Below are 21,080 nucleotides of genomic sequence, written 5' to 3' on the forward strand. Positions count from 1 at the left end.
AAAAAGAATGAAGTACATTGTTTGACGTGCAGTTTTTCTCCAGCAGTGTGTTCTTATTTCATGATTGAATGGTAGGGCAAACTCGATGGGCTGAATAGCCTATTTTTGCTCCTATGTCTTCTGTTTACATTTTCAAATTCACTTTCTTGGGTTGTTGGTTACTTATTTTTGCTGTCTGGGTCCTTGCACGAACTATCCGACAAAAGCTTTCGGCTGAATGTGGAAACTCTGCCTATGTTCTTCCTCACTTGGTGTGTTGCTGATTAACCCTTGATCTGATGGAGTCTCAAAATAGCAAATACTTGGGAATCCATTCCGCACTGCACGCCATCTAACCTGTAAATACTGGCATAATTCAGGGATGTGCTTAAAATACTGGCACTCACCCAGGGTTCCCCTGCATGTACTGGCTCATTCCTTGGGATCCCCACCATTTGCAAAACATGTATCTGGTGTTCCCTTGCTGATGCACTCCAGGGAATTCATTCCAAATACTGACAAGCTCTAGGAGTGTCTTGCAAGTCCTGACGGGCAGCCCTCAGATCCCTTGCTTCCCCAGGATGCCTTGTGAGTCTCCAGTTCACCTGTGTGAGAGAGCCCTTGTTGCCAAAAATATGGCATGTAACAAAAGATGCAGCCTGTCAGTAAATAGCTAAATTCAGAATTCAAGTGTGTTCGATGTCCAACTACAGATGGATGGATGGATGCACCCACTAGACTCAGCTCACAGAGACTTGGATTGTAGCAGAGAAAATGGTATTCCATTGTTGCTACTTTCATTTCTGCAACACTTATTCAGGCTTGTGCTTCCATACAAAAGCTACAAGACATGGCTCTTGAATCCTTTTTGAATATATCTGCAATGTCATCCCATCGTATCCACCCCCACTTGCCTCTTATAATGCTTTGTGAACTGACTTAAAGACATTGGCCAGCAGATATGGTGGGAAAAGAAAGAAGTGAAACACAAAATTTTGCAGGCGCTGTGACTATAGTAAAAACACACCGAATACTGGAGGAACTCAGTCGCTTTCAAACTGTTCGTATCAATTTAACATAAAATCGAAATGTCTTTTTGAAGCTGCTAGTAGCAATGTGTGGCAAACTTCACACATCAGGTGATGTGTCATGTGATCATCTGTTTAATTGAGGTTCCTCTGGGGGTAAACAATGAAAAATACTCAGATAGCTTCCCATTTTTCAAAATAATGCCCTGTGATCCTTTGTGTCCATCAGAGAAAGTGCACGCAACCTTGGTAACGTAACGGTGTCACCTCCAGCTCTGCACTGCTCGCTCAGCACTGGGGAATGATTTATTAGTTGGATTATTTGCTTACACTTTAAACCAGTGGTTCTCAACCTTTTTTCCTCCCCCCACTCAATACCACCTTAAATAATCTCTTACTTTCTTTCTTCTTCTTTGGCTTGGCTTCGCGGACGAAGATTTATGGAGGGGGTAAAAAGTCCACGTCAGCTGCAGGCTCGTTTGTGGCTGACCAGTCCGATGCGGGACAGGCAGACACGATTGCAGCGGTTGCAAGGGAAAATTGGTTGGTTGGGGTTGGGTGTTGGGCTAAGCACACAGCATTTATGGCATCCTATGCTCTGTGGTTTACGAACGAGATCCATTTCTAAGTCTGTCTTTAAGTCAAATTTGTATTCAAGTCAGAACAAGTACATGTGGTTCTTATTTGGCATTAATCATATGTTTGTCTTAGCTTAGTATTTACCAGTAGTGTATATTTTACCTTTCTATGAAGTAGGCATGCTCAATACAATGTTAACGGCAATGATCCAACTTAAAATGGCAGACGGTGTTCTCCTTACTTGGAAGGACCCCCTAGAGTACGAGTTGTCAGTAAGTCAGACGTTTGTAACCCGGGGACTGCCTGTACTTTAGGTGGCATGTTGAGAACCACTGATTTAAACCTTGTGAATCAGTGTAAAAGAGGAATGCTGTCATTTGAGTTATAAGTGAACCTTGAAAGTCATGTAAACTAATGGAGTTAAATAGTAAATATTTGTAAACTTAAATCCAACCTGTGTAAACTTTAGGCTTTGAATCACAAACTCTTTTATTTGATCAATTATTTTTCATTTGCAGCAAAATGTCCCACTGGATGCAAATATTTTGCATTTGGGTGCATCTCACCTTTCTCTGCCTTTTTTCAATGTAGCCTTTGCCCATCAAAAAGATTGGATGGAAAGGGAAAACTGGAGACCTTGGGAATAACAAGCTAAATGAGGCAATGGAGTTCACCGAGAAGCCATGGATAGATTTTTGTGATTTTAAGGAGATCACACACATCGCCATTTCTGACTGCAGGGCCATTGTTCATCGACAGGATAACAAATGCCTGGTGAGTTTTCTCCTTCCCCCACCTTCTCTTTTTTTAAAAATTTTTTATTTTTCACACCATAAACCACATTGACCATGATACATACATTTTCCTTTTCAAATATATAGTGTCATCTTCTCCCCCCCCTCCTCCCATCCCACCCTCCCTACCTCCCCCCCATCCATTTAAAGTACAAAATCTAAGATACCTTAAACCAGTCAAACAATGTTGTCATTCAATAAAAATAAACAAGAAATTCCACTGAGTCAATTCTTTTCATTTCCTTCTCCTTTCGTTAATTTAGGTGATGAATGTCCCCGGTAAGTTTTCTCTATTGTGTTTCATGTATGGCTCCCATATTTGTTCAAATATTTCAATATTATTTCATAAACTATATGTTATTTTTTCTAATGGAATACATTTATTCATTTCTATATACCATTGTTGTATTCTCAAATTATCTTCCAATTTCCAGGTTGACATAATACATTTTTTTGCTACGGCTAGAGCTATCATAACAAATCTTTTTTGTGCACCATACAAATCAATTCCAAATTCTTTGTTTTTTATGTTACTTAGGAGGAAGATCTCTGGGTTTTTTGGTATATTGTTTTCTGTAATTTTACTTAATATCTGGTTTAGATCTTCCCAAAATTTTTCTACTTTCTCACATGTCCAGATTGCATGAATTGTTGTTCCCATTTCTTTTTTACAACGAAAACATCTGTCAGATACTGTTGGGTCCCATTTATTTAACTTTTGAGGTGTAATGTATAGCCTGTGTATCCAGTTATATTGTATCATACGTAACCTCGTATTTATTGCATTTCTCATCATTCCAGAACATAACTTCTCCCATGTTTCCTTTTTTATCTTTATATTTAAATCTTGTTCCCATTTTTGTTTAGTTTTACCATTTGTTTCCTCATTCTCCTTTTCTTGCAGTTTAATATACATATTTGTTATAAATCTTTTGATTATCATTGTATCTGTAATCACATATTCAAAGTTACTTCCATCTGGTAATCTCAGACTGCTTCCTAATTTGTCCTTCAAGTAGGATCTCAATTGGTAATATGCCAGCACTGTATCTTGAGTTATATTGTATTTATGTTTAATTTGTTCAAAGGATAATAATCTTTTTCCTGAAAAACAATTTTCTATTCTTTTGATCCCTTTTTTCTCCCATTCTCCAAAGGAAAGGTTATCTATTGTAAAAGGGAGAAACTGATTTTGCGTCAATATTAGTTTTGGTAATTGGTAATTTGTTTTATTCCTTTCTACGTGAATCTTCTTCCAAATATTGAGCAGATGATGTAATACTGGAGAACTCCTACGTTGTACCAATTTTTCATCCCATTTATATAATATGTGTTCAGGTATCTTTTCCCCTATTTTATCTAGTTCTAATCTAGTCCAATCTGGCTTTTCCCTTGTTTGATAAAAATCTGATAGGTATCTTAATTGTGTGGCTCTATAATAATTTTTAAAGTTTGTCAGTTGTAAGCCTCCTTGTTTATACCATTCTGTTAATTTATCTAGTGCTATCCTCGGTTTCCCCCCTTTCCATAAAAATTTCCTTATTATTTTCTTTAACTTCTTGAAGAATTTCTCTGTCAAGTGTATTGGCAATGCCTGAAATAGGTATAATATTCTTAGGAAAATGTTCATTTTAATACAGTTTATCCTTCCTATTAGTGTTAATGGTAAATCTTTCCAATGCTCTAAATCGCCCTGTAATTTTTTCATTACTGGATAATAATTGAGTTTATATAGATGGCCGAGGTTTTTATTTATTTGTATACCTAGGTATCTTATTGCTTGCATTTGCCATCTGAATGGTGATTCCTTCTTAAATTTTGAGAAATCCGCATTATTCATTGGCATTGCTTCACTTTTATTTACGTTAATCTTGTAACCCGACACTTCTCCATATTCCTTCAATTTCTTATATAATTCTTTCATTGATAGTTCTGGTTCTGTTAAGTATACTATAACATCATCCGCAAATAAACTGATTTTATATTCCTTGTCTTTTATTTTTATCCCTTTTATATTATTTTCTGTTCTTATCAATTCTGCTAGTGGTTCTACAGCTAACGCGAACAATCAGGGTGATAGTGGGCATCCCTGCCTTGTTGATCTGCTTAAGTTAAATTGCTTTGATATATATCCATTTACTGTCACTTTCGCCAATGGCCCCTTATATAATGCTTTAATCCAATTAATATACTTCTCTGGCAAACTGAATTTTTGCAATACTTTGAATAAATAATTCCATTCTACTCTGTCAAAGGCCTTCTCTGCGTCTAAAGCAACTGCTACTGTTAGCGCTTTACTCCCTTCTACTGCATGAATTAAGTTAATAAATTTACAAATATTGTCTGTTGTTCATCTTTTTTAAATTAATCCAGTTTGGTCTAGATTTACCATTTTAGGTACGTACTCTGCTAATCTGTTTGCTAATAGTTTAGCTATTATCTTATAATCTGTGTTAAGTAATGATATTGGTCTATATGACGCTGGTGCGAGTGGATCTTTCCCTTGCTTTGGTATTACTGTAATTATTGCTGTTTTACATGAATCCCGTAAGCTTTGTGTTTTGTCAATCTGGTTGATTACTTCCAGGAGGGGAGGAATTAATAAATCTTTAAATGTTTTATAGAATTTTATTGGGAATCCATCCTCTCCTGGTGTTTTATTATTTGGTAATTTTTTTATTATCTCTTGTATTTCTACTATTTCAAATGGTTCTGTTAATTTATTTTGTTCCTCTATTTGTAATTTTGGTAGTTCAATTTTAGTTAAAAATTCATCTATTTTGCCTTCTTTCCCTTCGTTTTCAGTTTGGTATAATTGTTCATAGAATTCTCTAAAGTTTTCATTGATCTCCGTTGGATTATATGTGATTTGTTTGTCTTTTTTCCTTGATGCCAATACCATTTTCTTAGCTTGTTCTGTCTTAAGCTGCCATGCTAGAATTTTGTGTGTTTTTTCCCCTAGTTCATAATATTTCTGTTTTGTCTTCATTATGTTCTTCTCCACCTTATATGTTTGTAGTGTTTCAATTTTATTTTTTTATCTGCCAATTCTCTTCTTTTAGTTGTGTCTTCCTTCATTGCTGATTCTTTTTCTATATTTACTATTTCCCTTTCCAACTGCTCTGTTTCCTGATTATAGTCCTTCTTCATCTTGGTTACATAACTTATTATTTGCCCTCTAATGAACGCTTTCATTGCATCCCATAGTATAAACATCTTTAACTGATTAAGTATTTATTTCAAAATACATTTTAATTTGTCTTTCAATTAATTCTCTAAAATCCTGCCTTTTAAGTAGCATGGAGTTTAATCTTCATCTATACATTCTTGGAGGGATGTCCTCTAACTCTATTGTCAATATCAAGGGTGAATGGTCCGATAATATTCTAGCTTTATATTCTGCTTTTCTTACTCTATCTTGCATACGAGCTGATAACAGAAATAGGTCTATTCTTGAGTATGTTTTATGTCTACCTGAATAATAAGAATATTCCTTTTCCTTTGGGTGGTGTTTCCTCCATATATCCAAAAGTTGCATTTCTTGCATCGATTTAATTATAAATTTGGTTACTTTGTTCTTTCTGTTAATTTTTTTCCCTGTTTTATCCATGTTTGAATCCAAATTAAGGTTGAAGTCCCCTCCTATTAATATGTTCCCTTGCGTATCTGCTATCTTCAAAAATATCTTGCAAAAACTTTTGATCTTCTTCGTTAGGTGAATATACATTGAGTAGATTCCAAAACTCCGAATATATCTGACATTTTATCATTACATATCTCCCTGCTGGATCTATTATTTCCTCTTCTATTTTAATTGGCACATTTTTACTAATTAATATAGCTACTCCTCTTGCTTTTGAATTATACAACGCTGCTGTTATATGTCCTACCCAATCTCTCTTTAATTTCTTGTGCTCCAATTCAGTTAAATGTGTTTCTTGCACAAATGCTATATCAATATTTTCTTTTTTCAGTAAATTTAGCAGTTTCTTCCTTTTAATTTGGTTATGTATTCCGTTAATATTTAAAGTCATATAGTTCAGCGTAGCCATTTCATACTTTGTTTATCTTCCCTTTCCGTTTCTCCATCATCACCTTTCCTTCTTATCCATTTCTGCTTTCTTGATTTGAACATTTTATAAGACAACATTTCTAAAACATCAAACATTTTCCTTATTCTCCTATTTAAAACTTCTTTAACCCCATTCTCCCCTCCCCCTCCTGAGTTGCCCTTTATCCCTTGTCGGGCAACCACATCTCCCCTCTCCATTTGGATTTGCGAATTCACTCGCAAACGTCAACTGATTTTTCAGTGACCGTAACTCCTCCCCACCCAGCCCCCCCCCCCGGAAAAGATTTCAATTTTCATATGTAACAAAGGTCATTCTTTTAATTCCCTCCTTATTCCCTCTATTCCCTTTCCCTCCCTTATTAATTCTTATCTATATATATATTTTCCTCTAATTACGGATACATTCATGTATACACACACACACACATGCACATCTCTCTCTATATATATATATATATATATATACACACACATATACCCATATACACACATACATATAGTTCGTGGTCATTTTTACTCTCATTACATGTCTTCATCTCTCTGCTTGTTTTGTAGTTGTTCTGCAAATTTTCGTGCTTCCTCTGGATCCGAGAATAGTCTGATTTGTTGCCCTGGAATAACTATTTTAAGTACCGCTGGGTACTTTAACATAAATTTATATCCTTTTTTCCATAAGATCGTTTTTGCTGTATTGAACTCCCTCCTCTTCTTCAGGAGTTCAAAACTTATGTCTGGATAGAAAAATATTTTTTGACCGTTATATTCCAGTGGCTTTTTGTCTTCTTTTATTTTCTTCATTGCTTTCTCCAATATATTAACACCCAACCCCAACCAACCAATTTTCCCTTGCAACCGCTGCAATCGTGTCTGCCTGTCCCGCATCGGACTGGTCAGCCACAAACGAGCCTGCAGCTGACGTGGACTTTTTTACCCCCTCCATAAATCTTCGTCCGCGAAGCCAAGCCAAAGAAAGAATATCTTAAGAATTTTACTAAAATGGATCTTGGTTTTTGCTGCGGTTGTGGTTTCGGGGCTAATGTTCTATGTGTCCTCTCTAGTTCCATTTCTTCCTGTAATTCTGGTCTTCCGAGGACCCTGGGGATCCAATCTTTTATAAATTCTCTCATATTCTTGCCTTCTTCATCTTCCTTAAGGCCCACTATCTTTATATTATTTCTTCTATTATAGTTTTCCATTATATCTATCTTCTGAGCTAACAGCTCATGTGCCTCTTTAACTTTTTTATTAGATTCTTCTAATTTCTCTTTTAAGTCCTCTACTTCCATTTCTATGATTATTTCTCGTTCTTCCACATTGTCCACTCTTTTTCCTATCTCTGATAAGACCATTTCTATTTTATTCATTTTTTCTTCTGCATTCTTAATTCTACTTTTTATCTCATTAAATTCTTGTAATTGCCATTCTTTCACTGATTCCATATATTCTTGCCTTTCTCTTCTTCTTCCATTTCTTTCTGTTCTTCTTCTTCTTCTGGGATGACCACCTGTTGTTTCCTTGTTTTCTTTTTACCCTCTTCTTTCTTGTTGTCGTCATGGTCGTAGCTCAGGGCATCACAGGCAAAGCCCTTCCCACCACTGAGAACATCTACAGGGAACGCTGCCATTGGAGAGCAGCAGTGATCAACAATCCACACCAGTCAGCACACACTCTGTTCTTGCTGCTACCATCACAAAGAATTGTGTTACCAGGTTCAAGAGCAGCTGCTACCTCTCCACCATCAGACAGCTCAACAGCAAACTCAATCAGGGACTCATTTAAGAACTCTTTGCACTTAATTGTTTGTTTGTTTTCCCCCCTCTCTGTATTTCAATTAGTGTTTGGATTTCTTTATTTGTTTACATGTAATAGTAAGTACTTATGTAAGGAAATGCAATGAAATTTAAAAAGTGCAATTATGGACCTCACAATATAACATACGAGCAAATAAAGCAGTAATAATAATAAAGGAAAGAAACAGTAAAACAAAACAAAATACAAACACACTAATTGGCAGAGTTTTATTCTTGAAAGGCTCTGGGATAGAATCTGTACTTGAGTCTGTTTGTCCATCATTTAATGGACCTGTATCGTCTACCCAAGGGCAATAAGTCAAACAATTGATAGCCCCGGGCCGAGTAGAATCCTTAAGGATATCAGCTGTCTTCTCGATACAGCAAGATGGAAATAAATCTTCCTAAGGGGACAGGGAAAACCCCATGATCTTCTGGGCCATATTGATATCCTCTCTGAAGATCCCTCTTTTATCTGCTGCTGTACCACACAGGAATGCAGTAAGTCAGCAGACTCAATAGAGCAGCGATAGAGGGATATCAATAACTTCTCCTGTAGATTAATTTTCATGAAGGATTCTCAGGAAATGGAGATGTTGATGTGGCTTCTTGACTATAGTGGTGGTATTGTTACAAGTCCAGAGGACCCCAAAACCCAGCAGCAATAGATATGCACCACAACAAAGGGTTACTTAAACAAAAGTTGTTTTTAATTATCTTTGAATATGAAAATAGAATCAAACTTTAACTTATCTCTATTGACTCTCTTAACCCCTTTCTAATGCTAAGTGCACGTGTGTGTAATGTGGGTGTACATTCACCAAAGTTCTTTGGTTCACAGTCCAATCTCACTGGTTGCAGTGCACTGTGCACAGAAGTTAACATTAATATAGTTCACCAGGCTTTGGTGCTTAACAGGTAAATGGTTACCACTTGGAAAGGTTCCTGTTGGTTTTCAGAGTTTTTATTGTTTCAGGTCACCACAGAGTTCTTTTCTGTTTCTCCTATTCCTTGGGAATCTCTCTCTCTCTCTCTCTCTCTCTCTCTCTCTCTCTCTCTCTCTCTCTCTCTCTCTCCTCTCTCTATAGCTTGGCTACTTTTCCTATTTTCAGACAAAGCTTGTTACATTTGTTGCCTTTTGCAAATAACAGTCCATCATGAGTCTGAGCACTCCTGCAAAAGCTCCTGCAAAAATTCTGTGTTTTTAAGTGTTTGTCTGTGACCTGCTCTAACAAACCTTTCCCAATTTTTCTCTCAAGCACCAGTATATTCTCTGTCACATTATTAACAGTCCAAGAAAGATCTGCAGCCAAATATTTTCCCAGAAACCCTTTCCACCCATTAATATACAATGGAGCTGGGCCCATACTGCTCCTCCTGAAATCCTTTACGACCTCTTTTGTCTTTGAGGAATTTAATACCGGATTGTTCTCTGAGCACCACACTGACAGTCTGTGCACTGCTAGCCAATAAGTGGTAAATCTGCCTTGCCCGCAGGAAAAAAGAATCTCAACTTTACGCGATGTCATGTATGTACTCTAACAATAAATATGAAATCTGACAGGTTCTGTAATCTACAGAGACGTGGCATCCTGCAGATTTTGCTCGGCTGTAAACTAGTTTGCAATTCTCCCTCATGTTTCCTTGTCTTCCTCCGTGCTTTCTCCTTTCTTCTTTCTCCTAAATGGCAGTCACGTCCTGTGATATTGGTTAAAATATTCAACTTGGGACTTTGTTAATGTGGTCCACTAGATAAGCCTTCACAACCATAAGAGATATTGTTGAGATCAAGAATTTGATAATACTCTGAACATGAAGGATCTGTAAACATGCTCTTGAGTAACTTGTTAAAGGGACAATCACTTTGTCCAAGACAGTCAAAATATAGTTTTTTATATTCTGCATGAATTTGTTTCCCTTGAATTTATTTTTCTAACCAAAATTCTGATCATTTTAAGAGAGGAGATTGAAAACTAGTCAATTGGAAAGGTTTAAGGGATCCCATTTCAAGTTCAAGTTTCTTATCGTACAATTGTAAAGTACAGCTGTACAAAACGGTATTCGTCAGTCCTCAGAGCAGCAAACACATATTGACATAGCACATGTATTTACGTGATTTAAGTGCAGTGCATGTATAAAAATAAATATTCTTAAATAACAGTAGATTCTCAGAATCTACTTTCTTGCTGTTGTGCCCTCCCTCCCTTATCCACCTATTACCTTTGGGAGCATGCTCCTCCCCCTGCCCACCCCCCCTACCATTTTGTTTGGGTATCTGCCAATATTTTTCATACCTTGATGAAAAATGTTGGTTATGTATCTTTATATTTGCTACATAAAGTTCACCTACTGAGTTCCTTCAGCATTGTGTTTTTTCACCTTTCTGATGGTTGATGATTTTAGCCAGAGGTTGGTGGATGAATTCATTCTGTGTTACACCTTGCCTGACCATGACACTTGTACCTTAACTATTAGTGTTTACCAACTAGTCGCTGACACCAAACAAAATTTGATTGGCAGCTGGAATTCCTGTGCTCTGCAGCAAGCCCTGGGTGACCTGGCTCCTGCAATCAGAAGAGGTGACTGTGAAACATTTTTTGTCCCAAAAGAGAGCAGCAAGTGGAGATGGGTGGGTGGTGGGGAGTGGAGCATGAAGGGAGTGGAAGTCCAGAAGGGAGGTGGAGGGTTGGAGTGGTGAAGGGAAAGAAAGGAGGAGGAAGGGGATTAATTGGACTGGGCTGAGAGAGGGATGGGTTTAGCAGAAGTGGAGTTTGAAAGGGAGATGTATAGGGAAAATGAGAGACTGAGGAAGAGGTTATGGGCAAAGGTGTGCACATCAGTTTAGAGCTTGGCTACTAGATAGACCCTGGGACTTTATTCATTGGGATGCAGACGGCTGAGAGGGGACTTGATAGAGGTGTTTAAAATTATGAAGGGAATAGAGAGACTAGACATAAATAGACTCTTTCCCCTGAGGGCAGGGGAGCTTGGAACAAGAGGGCATGTTAAGAGTAAGGGGGCAAAACTTTAGGAGAAATGTTAGAGGATGCTTCTTCACTCAGAGTGGTGGCAGAATGGAATGATCTTCCAGAGGAGATAGTTGCGGCATGGTCCCTTTTGTCATTTAAGAGAAGGTTAGATGTGTACATGGAGGTGAGGGTGTTAGAGGATTATGGGCGGAAAGCGGGAGGGGGGAGCTAGTGGAGTTGTTCAAGTGAACCGGCGTGGACTTGAAGGGCCAACATGGCCTGTTTCCACGCCGTAAACAGTTATATGGTTAGTTATATGATCATTTAGATGAGGCATCAAGTAGAAAATATTCAAGCTTGCCAGTGGGACCATGCTAGATGGCAGTGCATGATGTGAGGAGGAGGCAGTGAGGCTTCTGGAGATGGTGTCATAATAAATTAACAAGAGAAAATGGGAGGCAGAATATAACGCGGAAATGTGAGGTTATCCAATTTGATCCGCACTGTAAATGGTTATATGGTTATATGTTAGGTTTGTGCCTGGTGCATATTCTAGTTTTGATTGAGCAGTGCCATACCAGCCCAGTTTAATATTTTATCCAGGTCAAGATGATTTGCTTAACGTTACTGGCAAGTGGTGTATTTAACATCAATATTTGGGTTATGTCATGTCTGGATAATATTTAGTCAAGTCCGATTTGCATTTGATTTTAATCTTGTACCAAAAGAGTCTGAGGGAATGGAGTATGTGCCATCAGCGTGCTTCAAAATGCAGGAACACGTTCAGCATTCCCCAGAGTTTTCGTCACCTAAAATTTGTTTGTGCACGTTTTTAACTCATTATTCTACATTTCCCAATTATCTTCCGGCTTGTGCAACATTTCACTCAAGCGGAAATTATGATGAAATAAACTAAAGACAAAACAATAATCTCTCTCTCCAAATTTCTAAGGTGTAGAAAACATTTAAAAATTCTAATAGTGGATCAGATTATTAATTCAATGGTAATTAAGAGGTTGATATTTTTAGAGAAACTGATCGACCCTTTGGATTACTAGACAGCGAGGGTTGTGGTCAGACACCTGTTGGGTCTTGAAGGCAGTGAGCTAATGTTCTTTAGGATCTGACAAAGAATTTGAAGGGCCTTGTCTATGGCTAAGTGTTTGATCCAATATTTATTTGTGGTTGCCTTGAACTTTGATAACATGTGCTCATGAAATGCCTTGTGATGTTGGACTGTTTAAAAATTTTTTATCAAAAATATTTATATCACTGCAGCCTGTTGATATATGACTGACTGATCCATCAACCATTGTGTGTTTCAGGCTCACTTCATGTTCTCCTTAATTAGACACTTAAGAGGCATGGGTCAAGGTGTAAAAATAGTTCGGCATGGATGAGATAAGTTGAAGGGCCTGTGTGAACTTTAATGGTTATTCAGACATCAATCATTTTTTAAAAAATTAGGTTTATAGCATGGTAACAGATCCTTCTGGCCCATGAGCTCATGCTGCCCAAATACCCTAATTAATCTACAACCCTGTATATTTTTAAGGGTGGAAGGAAACCGAGAACCCAGAGGAAACCTGTGCATGGGGACATGGGGAGAATGTACAGACAGCGCCGGATTTTAACCCCGGTTGCTGGTGCCATAAAAGTTTTGTGCTGACCGCTACGCTAATCGCGCTGCCTCTCTTCAGTAAAAATATATAAACTTATAAACAGTGCTGACGTTCCCAGGGGCACCTTGTTTAAACAGGGTCCAGGAAATGTGCCAAACGTGACGTACTTCAAAGTTTCTTCAGTCCAGCTTCGAAAACCATGCAACAATAAGCATTCACCAAATATGCTGCATATTACAAAGAATCCACAGAGTAAACTGAAATGAGATGCTAACCTATACTGTAGCCACGGAGCAGCATAAATCTGATGTTCTTTTGATCTACGTTTTGAATACGTGGAATAAAGCATTTGCTGAACAATGTAAGCACAATGGTCATCACTGCTAACTCTTTTCTCTTTGTATCTGCAGGACCTGGTGCTGACCTCGCATAAATTGGCACTTTCCTTTGCATCACTGATCGATGGCTATTCTCGTCTGACGACTGACTCGCACCACTATCTGTGTCATGAGGTAGCCCCTCCACGGGTTGTCCTGAGCATCACTAGTGGCATCCATGGACCGATGCAGTAAGTGTCAGACTAACTGATTGCTACTAATGTTATGATTGTGTGTGTAGAATTGACGTATAAGTGGCTTGCTGAAATTCTTCTCCTTTAAGGCACCCTCTTTATGATGTCCTTTTAGAGTTTCCCAGTATGGAAATAACACATGGTACATGGAGAGAAAATCATGCTCTGTGCTTTTCTTCAGGATATGTGTGGTGGAATATAGAATGAGATAAGCTATCATATGATCTGACCATTGACTCTGTTTTCAGACTTCAGGTTTGACCTTCCAAAATGCATCACCTCACATTTATCCAGATTGAACTCCATCTGCCACTTTACTTCCCAACTCTGCATCCTGTCTATATCCTTTTGTAATGATGACAAACTTCAGCGCTGTCCACAACTCCTCCAAACTTCAGCGCTGTCCACAACTCCTCCAAACTTCAGCGCTGTCCACAACTCCTCCAAACTTCAGCGCTGTCCACAACTCCTCCAAACTTCAGGGCTGTCCACATCTCCTCCAAATTTAAGGGCTGTCCACATCTCCTCCAAACTTCACCACTGTCCACAACTCTTCCAAATTTCAGTGGTCAACTCTTCCAACCTTCAGCGTTGTCCACAACTCCTCCAAACTTCAGCGCTGTTCACAACTCCTCCAAACTTCAGCTCTGTCCACAATTCCTCCAACCTTCAGCGCTGTCCACAACTCCTCAAACTTCAGCGCTGTCCACATCTCCTCCAAACTTCGGCGCTGTCCACATCTCCTCCAACCTGCATATCATCCATAAACTTGTTAACCCATCCTTCCATTTCTTTATCTTGATCATTTATAAATATCTCAATGGTCCCAGAACAGATCCCTGCAGAACTCCATTAGTTACTGACCTCCCAGCAGAATATTTTCCGTTCACTACCTCTACTCTGCTTTCTACTTGCAAACCAATTTTTAATCCACACAGTCAAGGTTCCTTGTAATCCAGAAGCCTGGAATATGAGACAATCACGCAAGTTCAACCAACGACTCCCTGCCCCAATGGCACATAGCGAATTTAATTTAAAATCTGAAAAGAAAACTTGTCCTAAAGTCCATGAGGTGACTGGATTTTGCAGAAGCTGACCTTCGTGCCCATCATTTAGTGAAGAAAATTAGTTGTCTTTTGCCTGTATGGGTTATCTCTGGTTGACCTAGACTGCCCATCATAATTGCTGTGCATGTTCCACAATTTAAGGACGGTAAATGCCGACTGTCCCAGCAATGCTTACGTTCTGTTAATGAATGAAGAACAAACTCGTGTAAAGTTCAATACACTTCTTGACTCCAGAGAGGATCAAACTCACCCCAGTGTTTCCTGTTGTAGGTGGTCAGATCGCAAGGTGTGGTGTCTTCTAATTTGGTATGCATGAGAAGTTGCGTGTGTTTGTCGGTGATCAGCACCTGTTATTCACTGGTTTCAGCAATTTCCATTCGTCTGGCACGACTTTTATAGTTTTGTTCAACCTGTGTGAGATATAAGAATCAAAGGTAGGGAGGAAGTGGACCTTCAACCTTTTCCTTACTATTCCCATAGACCGCACTATGTCACCAATAAGCTACGGAAGGAGGAGAACAAAGAAGGGCTTTATGTGCTACGATGGAGTGCTTTAGACTTCAACAAGATTATCATGACTATTGTGAGCAAGGAAAAGCCTCAGGTATGTGTGCTGTTTGTCCAGATTTTGCGTCAGTTGGAATTCAGGGTGTGACACCATGATTCTGTGGAGTATTGAGATGAAAGCACTTTCCAAGAACACTGTTTCTAAGAACATGTGCACAGCTTATTGAATCTCACTGGGACAGGCTCATGGCAGAGGTGCTGAGGAGGAGGCTGGGTGAGGGGTTGGGGTTGGTTCCCTTTTTTTTGTAATTCTTTATTTATTGCACTATGAACCATATCAACCAAAATATTTACAGATGCTTCTCTTTAAATATCCACAGTGACATTTTCTCTTTTACCCCCCATCCCTCCCTTCCCCCTTCCCACCCCTACTCCAAAAACAGTAAATACTGAACATATAAAATACAATAAAACAATATCTTTATTCAAAAGGAATACAAACAAAAAAGACTCGCATCATCTACTTATACACATTAAATCTGATCGTGTTTATCTTCTTATCATTTTAGGTGGTGATGGTCCGAGGCCTGCTCTTTCTGTTATGTTCCATATATGGTTCTCAGGTTTTTTCAATCATTCTAACTTTATCTTTTAAATTATATGTGATTTTTTTTCCCAATGGGATACACTTAAACTTGGTTATATTCTGTTAATGTTTATAGTCCAACGTGGCCATCTTATATTTTTATTTTCACTTCTTTTCTGCCTCTTTACCACCTCCATCCCCTTTTTTTTTCCATTACTGTTTTTTAAGTTTTCCTTTTTAATCTCAATATATGACAACGCACTTGAGACATGAAATACTCCAACGATCCCCACAAGCAATAATCCTTTAACCCCAAATGAATCCCCCCCCTCCTTGGATTGCCCCTTGTCCCTTGACGGCAACCACAACTCCCCTTTCCATTCGGTTTGCAAACTTACCCGCAAGCATCAACCGATTTCGCAGTGACCTTTATTCTCCCACCCCCCCAGCCCGGTTCCTTCCCATCTTAAGTCACCAGGAGACATGCTTGGTCTGCTTTTTGTTTTTCTGTCTATTAATTTTCTGAGATGAGGGCATCATTACCAAGGTGAATATGGTATAACCCGGTATCTGGCACCTCTGGGATTCATAAATGCCAGATAAGAGTGGTTTTCCGGTTGCTTGAGATTCACTCTGACAATGTTTAACTAATATACCTGTATTAAGAATAAACAGTTTAAAAGGCAAAAATACAATTCCAAGTTACATTGAAGAAACTTCACTTGCATGGATATATAAACCTTAAAGTAGTCACATTCTATGAAAACATTTAACTTTCGCTGCATCTGCAGGTTCCTCCCCCTCTACAGAGTCGCCCAAAATACGAACAATAACATTATAGATAATTAAATTCCCCTACCCCAAGTTTACAGATAAATCCTTACTAATATAAATAATATACTAATAAAGATAAAGACTTTTACTAAGCAGGGAATAAGACACTTTAAGAGAGAGTCACCCCAATGGAGAGCGGCATCAACCAGCTCTTCATCCTGGGCAACGCCACTTTATTCAAACACAACTTCATTCAAGCACAACTTCATTCAAACAGCTGCTACAAGCAAAGCACGACTAAGGCACTCTGCTAGCTCAATATTTGCTCTGACTTTCACCAAAGGTTATTACTCTTACAATTTTAAACTTTAATTTCAATTTTTATTTATTATAATCTTATTTATTTATTTTCCTTGGATTTTTTTGCCGAGTACTGGAGTTCCAGGGGTTTTAAAGTACTTGTATGCAGATGGAAGCATTCATATGAGCCTGCTTCCCTTGTCTCCTTTTGGCAGTTGTGGGATTGCAAGGTGCTGTTGGAGTAGCTCGGAAACGATCTCTCGGTGGCCGATTTTTGTTTACAGCAGCTGAGAGTGAGAGAGCACGAGTTAGCAAAAGAGGGAAAGCTTTTACTCTGCAGCAGGATGGAGATCGGGAGGGAAGAAGAACATGGCAGATAGTTCCACAAGACAGCACAATGGCCCCAGTTCCAGATTGGTTAACATGCAACAGATGACATCCATCACTGATAAATATAGAAACAATCATTACCTTCATCCCTCTAGTTCTTCCTTGTTAGTTTTCACAGTATTATCACAAGGGCACTCGACTCCATGTTTGAATAGACATCAGCAGACATTGAATAACAAATTGCATAATTTGCATGTGACATTAAAGGGTATTAGGTATGAACATGGGACCACCCAGGTTATTTGATCTCATCATCAACATTGGTCAATACACATGTAAATGATTATAATACAGTTCCTTCGGGCAGGAACAGATGGTCAGTAAATGCTGGCCTTCACAGCAATACAGTAAAACACCCATTATCTGGCACCTACAGGGAATGCAGATGCAAAATAAGTGAATTTTCAGGTTGACTGAGATTCACTCTTTCAATACCGAACTAATACACTTGCATTAAGAATACCCTATTTAAAGGGCAAAAGACGGTGCAAAATGTAATTTGAAAAAAATCAGTAGTGTAGTCCTTAATTATGTAAAATTTACTTTAATCAGGTAATTCCTCTAACTTACAAAATTTAAATTTAAACCAAGGTCGTTGGCACAGTAACTGCATTGCACTAGCTGCTATGCTAATCGTGCCACTGTCATAATGAAACCCCGCCCTCAAGTTTACAGATGAAGCCTTACTAACAAACTTAATACAAATAAAGACTCCTACTAGGCAGAGATAGAGAGATACTTTGGGAGAGTTGCCCCATTGACGAGCAGCATTGGCCGGCTCTTCGTCTTGGGCGCTGCCATTTGATTCAAACACAACTTTATTGAAACTTGATTCAAACAGCTGCCTCGGGCAGGGCTCTGCTGACTGAATGTTTGCCTCCACCTTCACCAAGGGGTTGTGTGTGGCTTCGGAGAACGTTTACAATTTTAAACTTTTATTTACATTTTTATTCATTCTTGCTATCTATTTATTTCCTTCCTTTCCCGGTTTGAATTTCGGATACTGGGAATTTTACTGTACGTATTCTATCAATAAATATAAACAAATAGCTTTAATTTGTTTTGATTCAAGACAGGATCACATCCACCTCGGTGCTTTCTACTGTGGGTGGCCGCAGAGAAGAATGCCAACTTCGTTGGTCGGGATTGTGTCTTGTAATGAAGTGAACAAAACAGTTATGTTTCAGTCAGTATCTGTCTGGGCAGCCAAGAAAGCGAGAGTTACCTTTTCTCATAATGTACTAGAGGGAAGAAATGCTCTCCAATCAGTAACACTGGAAGGCAGGAATAGGGCCAAGAATATCTTGTTTTAATAGGTTGACATTAACTGTGGTTTTATTGTGAGGAAAAATCTGCAGATGCTGGGATTGTAGTGCAACACACAAATGTGCTGGTGAACTCAGCAGGTCATGTAAAGTAAAGGGTAACCAATGTTTTAGGAAGTGTAAAATTAAATTAAAAACACAACGCTGGAAAAACTCAGCAGGTCAAACAGTGTATTTTATATCACAAAGATTAAGATACATAACCAATGTTTTAGGAAGTGTAAAATTAAATTAAAAACACAACGCTGGAAAAACTCAGCAGGTCAAACAGTGTACTTTATATCACAAAGATTAAGATACATAACCAATGTTTTAGGAAGTGTAAAATTAAATTAAAAACACAACGCTGGAAAAACTCAGCAGGTCAAACAGTGTACTTTATATCACAAAGATTAAGATACATAACCAATGTTTTAGGCTGAGCCTTTTGTTAAGGTAGGAGCAAAAAGGCAGTTACCTGAATTTAAAAAAAGGTGGGCGGAGGAGAGGAGGAGGTCTGCCTGTTTTTTTTTTTGCTTCAACTGTTAAAATCATTAATGAGCATCAGATGGCTTTTCTTTCCCCCATCCTCCGAAGAATTAGATCGGTTTTTGTCATAATTTGTTGTCTTTAAACATTATTCTCTGGGGAGAAATGGGAAGCCCATTTAATGCTGTGTGACCTCATGGAAGAGAAAGAGGGACTTGAAGGAAGTATTGGACAAAAATTTCACCCCGATCTCTCCTTGTGACAGTACTTTGGCTTCAATGTAAATGATTCATGGCTGCATCCTGTTTCTTTTTTGCACCTCTTGTCTGCCAAGATGTTGCCTCATGTTTTGTTCAAGCAGATGGGTCTTTTCTTTTATTCCATGGGGAGCTCGACAGTTCTTAGAAAATCTATGACACAGAAGGAAGCAGTTCAGCGCATCAGTGGAAAAGAATTAAGCTCGCAAATGCACTTAATCAGAGCCCTCCAAATCCCAAGCCTTCATATTTCTTTATGATGTAGGAGGAGGCTATTTTCCTGATTGATTCTTCTGGCTGTCAGATCAATCTCGCTTTGGTGTGACCTTGTCTCCAGGACAACTTTATTAACATCCTTGACCTTTACACTGATCTTACAACTTCACAATATTTCTATATTATTTAAAGATTTCCTATCTTGCCACCAACTTTCAAGTTTAAATCATTCATACATGGAATGGAAACCAAGGTGCTGAGTTGTCGAGCCCTGATCATTGCCTCATTCCAGTGACAAAAACAACAGTCATTGCATTTTGCTTCCTGCCATTGAGCCAGTTTTGGATCCAGTTAATTGATCTCCCTTAAATCGATGCACACTTCTATTTTTGAACAGTTTGCCATGTGGAACATTTTCAAAACTCTTGTGTGGGATGGGTTTCATGGAGAGCGCACTGTATACGATGCTCACTATTCAGCTCAAAAAAGTGCAGGCAGAGAATTAATGAATCTTTTCTACCTTCTTTCCTACCTCTCTGAAAATCAAGTTGTTGACCACATGAGGCATTGTTTCAACTAGCCCATATAGACAGGCTCAGTTGAAGCTATGCCTTTCTAAATGTAGGTTTATATTTGTCCCTTACAAATATTTCTAATACTTTGCCCATCACCGACGAGAAAATGACAGGCGACAAAATGTAATTGTTTATTCATTTTGCAAAGGATATAACAGAAACTGTTCTCCAATCCTACCACACCATAATTACATTTTAAATGTTTACATTTTAAATTTCTAAATTTAGTTTGTGCAGCACATTAACAGGCCCTTCTGGCCAACAAGCCCGTGCTGCCCAATTACACCTCTAACTTCCAACCCCCACTACATTTTGAAGGGTGGGAGGAACTCATGCAGACACGAAGAGAACATACAAACTCCTTACAGACAACACCACATTTGAACCCAGGGTCCTGGCACTGTATCAGCATTGTGTTAACTGTCCTGACCTGGATCTGGAACTAATCTGATCAGAGCCACTCAAGTTTTCTTTCTTGCAGCTTTTAAACAACTTGGGATATATTTCATTTGGGCTTGGAAATTTATCATTTTTAAATATCCTTAGTATTTCTACTTTTGCTATGCTTATTCCAAACAAATTCCAGAGCTCGGGTTCCTTCAGCTGACATCACTTCCTGTACTCATGTTTGTCCAATTCATGGCAATTTTTTTTCAAATTTAAATTTAGACATAGAGCACGGTAACAGGCCATTTCGGCCCATGAGTCCATGCCCCCCAATTTACACCCAATGAACCTACACCCCGGTACACTTTGAATGGCAGGAGGAAACCGGAGCCCCCCCAGAGAAAACCCACATAGACATGGGGAGAACATACCAGCACCTTACAGCGCGAGATTCAAACCAGGTCCCTATTGCTGGCACTGTAAAAGCATTGCGCCAACTGTGCCACCCCAAAATTCACATTGACTGAACTGTTGGGTGTTGCCAGAGGGAGCTTCCATCAAAACGACAAAAGTATGAAGCGAGTTTTAAGTTAAAAGTAATCGAAGTGGCCAAGAAATCCAGCAATTCTGCTGCAAAAAAAAAAATTGTTGTAGGTTTGGTCCTTTTTTGGTGTTCGTGTCGTCTTATACGCTGAATTTTTATACGCCGAGCAATTTTTTTTTTAGTTGAATTTTTCATTTTTGTATTTGGCTATAAGTTGCCCTCTGATTTTTGAGTGTTTCAAGACTCGACTTGTATGCCAATCTATACAGTGATATAAAGG

The 21,080-nt window shown here is 38.6% G+C and overlaps 1 protein-coding gene across 4 annotated transcripts in view; it reads left to right on the plus strand.

The window, feature by feature from the left end:
• LOC138758488 (non-receptor tyrosine-protein kinase TYK2-like) overlaps positions 1–21,080 on the plus strand; it is a 152,447-nt gene that overhangs the window by 61,223 nt on the left and 70,144 nt on the right. For 3 of the 4 annotated variants that reach the window (XM_069927447.1, XM_069927449.1, XM_069927448.1), the window contains exons 7-10: positions 2,178–2,360; positions 13,244–13,401; positions 14,952–15,075; positions 15,548–15,601. In XM_069927447.1, coding sequence (XP_069783548.1) covers positions 2,178–2,360; positions 13,244–13,401; positions 14,952–15,075; positions 15,548–15,601 — 519 coding nt within the window. The remainder of the gene's footprint in view (positions 1–2,177; positions 2,361–13,243; positions 13,402–14,951; positions 15,076–15,547; positions 15,602–21,080) is intronic. The other variant, XM_069927450.1, reaches the window with a different exon arrangement.

This window comes from Narcine bancroftii, chromosome 3 (genome assembly GCF_036971445.1).
Source record: "Narcine bancroftii isolate sNarBan1 chromosome 3, sNarBan1.hap1, whole genome shotgun sequence".
NCBI lineage: Eukaryota > Metazoa > Chordata > Chondrichthyes > Torpediniformes > Narcinidae > Narcine > Narcine bancroftii.